Source organism: Hyalella azteca, unplaced genomic scaffold, assembly GCF_000764305.2.
Source record: "Hyalella azteca isolate HAZT.00-mixed unplaced genomic scaffold, Hazt_2.0.2 contig4655, whole genome shotgun sequence".
NCBI classification, from domain to species: Eukaryota; Metazoa; Arthropoda; class Malacostraca; order Amphipoda; family Hyalellidae; genus Hyalella; species Hyalella azteca.
The window spans coordinates 61,945-71,097 of record NW_025934867.1 but is presented as its reverse complement, the minus strand read 5'-3'; the positions used below and the strand labels follow the sequence as shown (position 1 = coordinate 71,097).

The 9,153-nt window shown below is 37.0% G+C and overlaps 1 protein-coding gene across 1 annotated transcript; it reads left to right on the top strand.

Annotated features, from left to right (window-relative positions):
- The first annotated feature begins 5,006 nt into the window (after positions 1-5,006).
- LOC108668374 lies at positions 5,007-8,070 on the top strand. The gene is made up of 4 exons (XM_018155574.2): positions 5,007-5,329; positions 6,024-6,134; positions 6,518-6,706; positions 7,788-8,070. The coding sequence occupies exons 1-4, from the start codon at positions 5,023-5,025 to the stop codon at positions 8,036-8,038; spliced, it is 858 nt and encodes a 285-aa protein (XP_018011063.1). The 5' UTR covers positions 5,007-5,022; the 3' UTR covers positions 8,039-8,070.
- Positions 8,071-9,153: the final 1,083 nt, after the last annotated feature.

Sequence of the window (9,153 nt, the reverse complement as noted above, 5' to 3'; positions counted from 1 at the left end):
GTTGGTACACGACTTCACGGTAAATGTGTCACAAAAGCAAAATCAGGACTCTACGTTACCCAATTTATAATAGTACAATATATTGCACCGCGTTACCATGCGCAACGAAAACATGAGTAAAAACATTTCAAATTTGGAGAAACATAAGTGGGGAAACGACTTTCCATGAGTACCAGCAAGCACATAGTTTTAGTTATTAATGCTTGTATTTTCGTACAAGCAACTTGTTTTATAGGTTATAAACTTTAGCCCCCGCGCGCAAGCCAAAGGCGTCAGAACCATCAACTTGAAGGGCGAGACGACCAGGCTACGCCAGCGGTCATCCACTCTGTACACGTTGTTCTCCTACAGCCCACGAACGTGAGCCAATTACCAAGCGTACAAATGATACGCTGAGCAAAAGTAAAATGATTATGTCACAAGATCTCAACAAAGAAGCCTGTATATATTGGGCGTTATAAACGATTGCATGTGAGCCGCGTAATCTGTGTGTTATTGTTTCTCTTCGATGTGATGCACGCTTTCTTCGACATATATAGGTGAACGTAACTTTTGGTATCTTATCTTGTCTTGCACTAAATTCCCAGTGAAAATTTACAGATGCGTCAACTTCTGATTTGGAGTACCGGAAGCCGGGACTACTCTAAATTTTGTTAGGGTTATTACCAAATTGCATGTCAAGCTTCCTCCACGCCCACATCCATTCTCTGTCCCAGAAGTAGGTCCCTCCCCACGGTCTGCTAGAGCACTGATCGATATCATATACAGTCGCTTGATCCTCAAACGCACATATCAGTTAAAATTGAGGAACACCTTACTTTGTTAATTGATACTCCGATACTTATTGTCAAACTTTCAATGTCTTCAACAGAAGGTTAATTGGAATGACCGCGCTAGAAAATTGGAATGATCGCGACTAATTTAAACAAGTCAAGCCAATGGCAATAGCCATCTCCCAACATGATCAAGTTCTAGCACGCTCACCTAAAATTTCTTTTATTAAAAGCTATGAAAGTTTTTCAAGTGTGACGAAATGAACACTAAGAACAATGCGAGCCGATGAAACGATTGTCAGCATGATTATACATAATTAATTCAGATATCGTAAGATTAATTTATAACAAATTAATCAAACGGTACACCACAAACTAATCGAACGGTACAGCGCTACAAGTGGCTTAGCTGTCGAATAAATATACTAAATAACTTTGATAACACGACGAAAATCAAACCGCTAGAAGGATTCTATGTATAGAAGCAAATTATCAGAATTATTAATGCTATTAAGTAAAACCTTATTTGCAAATTAAAGTAAAAAATAAAATATGTTTTCAGCAATCTCAGGAAATCAGAGAACAAGGAGTGTTTTTACGGAATAATAAATATTCTGGAATATATAATCTAAAATCAAAGCACTCCATACCTGACTTAGATTTTAATTCCAATCACAACTACGCTCAGTTCAGCTATCATTAACTATTGTACACGGCCTCTATTAATTCTTGGAGTTCAGGATAGCGTGTTGAAGTGTACTTGAAAATTAATTGCTACCGCACCGACGAATCTCGACAGGCCATATGCGACCAGAAATGCTGTACACACGCAATCAAAACACACGGGGTTTTATCTGCTTCCATTTCGGCGTATCGGAGGTCATTATTTTAATCTAACTCATTTCTGAAAGACTAAAGCAAGACTCATAGGTTTTGTGTAAAACGAGAACCAAAGCAAATTTTTTTAATTTTTCCAGGACATGTTGAGTTTGATCAGAATCTTTGTGAGTAATCTTCTGAACAATTACTGTCGAGCAATTGGATGAGCGCCTAAACGATCAAATCTGCTCTTCTTTTGTAAAATTAGGAAGAAATTTCTGTAATTTGAACGGCATATTTCTTGTCTGTTCTATGTTTTACACTATTTTCATCGGTTCTCGATAGAAAGATAAGATTCAATATTCACAAAATATCGAGGCCTTGTTCGAATTAGAAAAGGGTGCTAGGAAGAGGCAAACTCATTTCATTTGAAAAAAATTATTATAGAAGAAACTGTGATTTTTAAGGGTTTTTATTCCTAAGTTTTGTATGCCATGCAGCTATTCTCCAATGCTCAGCTTGAGGGTCACGATGTCTTTAAAAATGCAGGCCTTCAGAACTACACAGCACGCCACGCGCACACCGAAGACAAGGTCGATAGCAGTTACAGACAGGGATTTATTTCTATTTTATTTTCATGACTAAATCCTTTGTTCACTCCTATTTGATAGCATTTACAATTTTTCTTCGAAATCGTACTTAAAATTAGTTGTCAAGGGCTTACAGACAAAAAACTAATTGGATGAGGTATATTTTCTAAACATGCCTCCCCTTGGCCAGTTACAAAGGCCAGTGTGACACGGCGTTTGTTTATGCGTTACCGAGACGACGTCAAATACGGAAGTTGAAGCTGCTGATTGGTTGATAAAATTCTACGTGTGTTGTTAAATATATTAATCTGTTCTGAGGCAGGGCAGTCTGTCGCCGGTCGGGTTTCGGATTGGAAGCTCCATATAGTGCCTCCGTAAAGACCAATATTTTTTCAGACGGACAAGATAAATTTCGTGTTATTTCTCGTTTTTTTTTATTTTGAATGATAGTGAACAGGTGGGGCATTGAAAGAATTTCCCGAAAGGAATTTATAATATAAAGGGATAAGGGATATTTCTTGTCATAGTTTCTAAAAAAACAGGAATTTTTAAGAGATATTAAACGGATTTGGAGTGTTTCAGACGTAGAAGAAGCAACTTTTCTTTTATACAAAGTGCCGTACAAGTTTTCTTTGTAAAAAATTACTAATTTTAATTTCAGAGTTTGACATGCCATAATTTGTCCGATTAAATAGCTGATTTTATTATGCTTTTGCTATAATCCAAGATTATAGCAAACACGCATGAAGATTAGTTTTTGCAAATAATTTTAGCTAATTGATGGATTCAGTTCATTACTTTGAAATAAATTGACGGTACGTGTTATCATTCTAAAGAATTAAGGTGTTAACAATCCAAAATATAACAACAAAAATATAATTATTGCTTAGCACTCACAGCAATTACTTGCACATTGATAATAATTACAGTTTGTAATGATACAGTAATTTTAAGAAAAAGGCATAACAAAACCATGCATTAGTCTCTTAATTTAGCCAATTCACTCGGCCATCAATCTCGGCGTCAACCAATTCAGGAGATATTATTTCATCAATGCCGTGATTCACGGCATATTCCAAGCTTATATTTCAAATTTAAATTTTGTATACCATTTCTTAATTTTCGCGGCAAAATTCGCTTTTACACTCAAACATCCCCGTGTACTAACGACTCACCGAAGTGTCTATCCTGGCTTGTCCCAAAATGTGTGGCACAGGCGCGTTAAACGCCACTCAGCAGCCGGAGCGCGTAATTCTGGCTATTATTTGCCGGTATATATAAGCGCTTCCATGAATGAGCCACACGGTCCTGATAACGGATAATAAAGCAGCTTTTCAATAAATAATTTTGTTAAAAACATCTTAAGAACTTTTTTCCATGGACAAACGAAAGTTGTCAAAAATGTAATGTTAGTTTAATAGCTCGTGTAAGACATAAAATGCTAAAATTTTAAGTATTTGAGATTTCTTTTTATTGAACTTTAAGTTTCCAACAATACAAGTGAAATAATTTATATGCAAGATATTGCCAAAGCTCTAAAAGCACCCTATAGCGATATTATGGTGTAAAACTCAGAAGAAAATGCATGGCATCGATTGATGTATAAAATTAAATCTTTATTGAAATTCCAACAAGGAGCTTCACAAAACAGCTCACTGAACATGTCTCATCATGTTGATGCATGATCGTATAGCATTTTACATGTTTCGTTGAGACAGTTACATTATATGAGCATCTTATTACAATTAGTTGCATGCATTAGATTATAGACATACTATTAGCGACACTATCTTTTCTCTTACCTTTATTACTCCACTGGGATGAGCATTCGTCCATGGCAAGATTCAGACCCGAGATCACTTCGCAGGCTGCGCGACGCCTTAGCCAACGTGACCGCGGTAGCACGCGTGCTTTGGAAACTTTACGATAAAAACTTTATTGTATGTGAATGTCGTGCGCGCACGTAATCACTATTGCATGATATCATCAACTTATTATATTATCACTAATATAACGTTGATATTTCGGAAAGAAACAAAGTTATTATATAAGTTAAATTACCCTTCCGAAATTCGGGTTTCATTTTGGGTCTATTGAGTTGTCTTTGAGGTGAATCAGGCGGTAATCTGTCATCTGCTGTATTCTGCTGCTATATAGAAACATTTTTCGTGAGTCGCATTGCCTCATGGGCCGAATCTGCTTAATATAACCAAAGAGAGCAGCTAGTCAAGCATTCTTACGATGCTTCACGTCAGATGTTGGTATTTGAAGGAACCATGACCATCTCCTGCTCATAGAATAGCGTCGTTGTAGTAGACGCGCACGTTTGTGAAGCCATGTGATACGATACTTAAATTTTTTAGTTTACTGGGTTCCGTATTAGTTACATAATTTTATTGTGTATATGACACGAATAGTTTTTCGAGAAACCTTTAGTTTTTACTTTATATAATTAAAAACCAGTGGCTGCTGGAAGGACCGCACAAAATCAATACCTGTAGCTCCTTGAGATAATTTTAAATCCTAATCAGAACATAAATTATTATTATTTAGGCAGTTAATTTGCAGAACCAACGACTGATGAACGTTCGGTTTTGTATTCATGGCCCACAAGTTTTTATTAAATATTCGGGTATGTGATGTCACTGCTAGATATCACTAATAAATTAAAGAAAATGATGTATTGAGTTTAATACAACCGTTTAAAATCCAAATATAATACTTTTGCTGCATGGAATTAAATAGGACAGGATGCTACTAACTCTTTTTTTTATCTACCAGCAGATTATTCGTGTTTTACGTCAAATTAATAAATAAAGATGAATTAAATTCAGTCTATCATGCTGAAGATGTCCGTGAGAGCCACAGTAGTGGCTGTGAGCCTCATGTTTCTTCTTGACTTCTGCGCATCAACTGAAAACATCCCACGAAAATGGGCAGCTTTCTCGGCAAATATCACAAGTTTGAGCCGCTACAACGTCTCTGATGTTGACGTTAAAGCGGAGATTCTGTGTAGTATTTTGGCAACTAAAGACGGAAAGGCGAACCTCTTCTGCTTCGGACCAAAAAGCTGTGTTTTCGGACATGTTTACCTACCAGACGTTGAAGGAGAGCAAACCCCAGGTTACAACTGCTACTATTCCGAAGGTATGCATCAGAAAATTGTTATCGTTTTTTAAGTGAAAATTAGATTATGTCATACTAAATATATCAGCATAACTCTATTAGGATTTGCTGTCAAGAACTTATAGTTCGCATCTGAGTTAACATTGCGGCCTAGTCAGAAACAAAGCGTTTTCACCAAGTCTTGCTGACTCGTTTCAGCTACATGGCCAGTCCTCTAGAATTGCGTCTAAACTTATTTGCCAGCTGTTCTCAAGAAAATAGGTTCTAGACCAAAATTGCATCCGTAATACCTATTGAAATTACACATCTTCCTGGTCCAACCGAAATTAGTCGTCCTGACATTTTTACTGCTAAGGGCGAATTTGAAATTACCTTTCGTGGCATATGTAATTGAAATGATCTTCATCTTCTTTGCAAATCGATATAAATAGCCACTAACACACAACGCGTTGAAAATATTCCCATTGCCTACGTCGCGATGACCTCCAGACGTACATATTTTTCAGAAAAAATTATACTTTAATATACATATAATGCATTCGGTTTTTAACGTCATGGAAACATAAGAAATTTTGTGTATTCTTTAAAAATACATAGTTGGATTTATAATTTGGTGTCTCACAGTAACATAGGTTGATATAATTAATTCATGTCGGAGCGTAATGGATGGAGAACGAAGCTTCAGCTAACTGGAATGTTTCTTGCAATTCCACAGTTTGCCTTCGCGACAACGAAACTGTCCACGAAGGAGAAAAGATACCTGACACTTTCTGCCCCAACCTCAACCTGACTTGCACCAAGCGTGGCTTGGTCAACCTAGCTAATGGTAGGTTCCAATGATAATCAAATGTGGCAACGTACTTTAGAAGCCTTTTACTATAAGTTGATACCTCCCAAATGTTTTGCTCATAGGCATAAATTCTCCCACTTCTCCACTTAACCTAAACCCAATTACATACACCCAACCAACCTAATTATGCTCATTGCGCCTCTTCATCTCCTCCTGTTCTTTCCATTCCTCTTTTTTCTACGTGGCAATTCTATGTCAACTCTCGTTTTTTCCTCACTTTCCTAGTGGCACCGAACACACCCACACTCTCATGGACAAGAAAAATATGCATTAATGTTTTTTTCATTATTTTAATTACACTTCACACGGTAGTAATTTTTCCATTCAAATCTGTTGAATAATTCATATTGTATTCCAAGGTGTACCACCGCTGACAAGCTGCACTCCGCCCTTCGTGCAACACCCGTTCGGCTGCATGTACTTCAACCAGACACACATGACGCTCTGCGATGCGAAGGCTTACTGCCAGTCTCTTGGGGCGCAGGTGGCTTCACCCACGACACATGACAAATACCTCGCCCTGATGACCTACCTTAATGCGAATTACGGTAAAAAATTAATACTTCAGGGGCCGTACATTCACAAATAGTTATTATTTTTAATTCCAACAGCCAATCACTGACAGAATTTTAAGCTAAATTTAGAAATCACAGACGAGGAATTGGCCGATACCTATAATTAGGCGGCTAAGTGTATTGTACTGTCCAATTTATCAGAGTGCACGCCCAGCTTAATAAATGTTTGCTTTATAGCCCCATTTTTACCAGAGAAGATGTATAGCGGTTATTGTATGACAGATATATGACATTCATATAAAATTTATTCATATAAAGTCATATAAGATATTATGACATTCATATAAAAATGTAAAAATTTGCAAATAATCGAACGCCCTTAAAAAATGGCACAAAGTTTGTATCAAGGGCACAAACGCGAGGACATTTTTTAGGTTGTAATGAGCTATAAAGGATCTCATGGTTGACAAAATTAAATATAAATGTGAAAGTAATCCCCCTTGTATGTTCAACTAATTCGTATGATTTATCTAATATAGATAAGAGAAATATTCAAAAAATTTAATGGTGTGTTTTTACAAGCCGTTTGTAAAACTTGTACGTTTTTGAACTCAACTATGGAACATTTTTCCTATCCATCTCCAGTTGCGTTAAATCAAAGTGCAGTCTTTCATGTTTGCCGAAATTATGAATGCGTAATTGCTTTTATTTTGAGATAGGGCGGCCTACAAATTATAAATACGATTAAGTAAAAATATTTCAAATGTTGATATTTCGAAATTTCAGAGTATTTTTTGACAATTGATCAATGCGCCGAATGACGATAAAACCTATGTTTGAAATTTAAATTCTGGACATCTAATTGTCTAAGTATTTAGAACACGGGCTTCACTAGGCTGAAGTTCATACAATGGGCAAAATGCGTGTATTTAAGGGAAAAAATAATTACCAGATAGAGGACTATTTATTAAAATAGCTTCTAATGGGTCAAAAGCCTACGACGGAGGTTGTTGTACATAACCTACAAAATTGTTACGCTGTTTTCTTCAAGATCAGGACAATATATTTATATATTTATTTCATTTATTCCTAACATTTCTTTCTTCAACATTAGGATCATCGTCCCAAGGAATGTTCTGGTTAGGTGTTTACTACATCAACGGGAACTGGAGCTATGAATCGAACGGTCGCTGGCCCGGACCTGACGGTCAGTACGAGTGGCTCTACAACCAACCCAACTACGGCAATGGCAGGGACTGCGTTTATACCAGCTATCAGGAGGGTTCCTCTTTCTTTGCGTTAGTCAACTACTACTGCGACTACGGATTAGCAGTCATCTGTCATGCATGGAACCTAGAGATCTAGGTCATCTGTCATGCCTGGAACCTAGAGATCTAGGTCATCTGTCATGCCTGGAACCTAGAGATCTAGGTCATTTGTCATGCCTGGAACCTAGAGATCTAGGTCATCTGTCATGCCTGGAACCTAGAGATCTAGGTCATCTGTCATGCCTGGAACCTAGAGATCTAGGTCATCTGTCATATCTTTACGACGTTAACTTATTGTTCACCTTCACGACGTTAACTTATTGTTATCTTCACGACGTTATATTATTGTTCACTTTCACGATGTTAACTTATTGATCATCTTTACGACGTTAACTTATTGTTCACCTTCACGACGTTAACTTATTGTTATCTTTACGACGTTAACTTATTGTTCATCTTCACGACGTTAACTTATTGTTCACCTTCACGATGTTAACTTATTGATCATCTTTACGACGTTAACATTGTTCACCTTCACGACATTAACTTATTGTCCACCTTCACGACACAAAATTATTGTTCACCCTCACGAAGTTAACTTATTGATCATCCTTAAGATGTTCTAGTCAATATTTGTACGTTGTACAATATAATTTACATGCTTATCCGTCGGGTTGGAACGTTAAAAAACTGGAAACTCATCATAATCGAGATATAAACAAAATGCGTCTGTTACGTATATTCGCTAACAAGGATTTTGACCACACAATATTCGTCTTTCACTCTTATTAAAATCGGTTTCTGTAAAATCAAACATTATTGTTGAAGCTTATAGTGCACAACTGATTCCATCTCGTAATGCTGTGAGGTGTGGTCAGGAGCCAATATCATTCGGTAGATAGAACGTTCATAGACCCACGACAGTACGCAACTACGTAATGCTGTGAGGTGTGGTCAGGAGCCAATATCATTCGGTAGATAGAACGTTCATAGACCCACGACCGTACGCAACCTTGGAATTCACTATTTGCTTCGTTGCATTGTGATTCGAAATTCGCCCCAGTTCCTCCGACGATTCAGTGAGCTTATTTAGTTTGAATTCTTCCGTATGTTACCTTCTTGCATAGTATTGTTTGAATACCACGTTAATCGTTATATCTCGTATTGCAACATTGTCTTGTCTTTATGTGCAGAAACTCACTATCAGTAAAC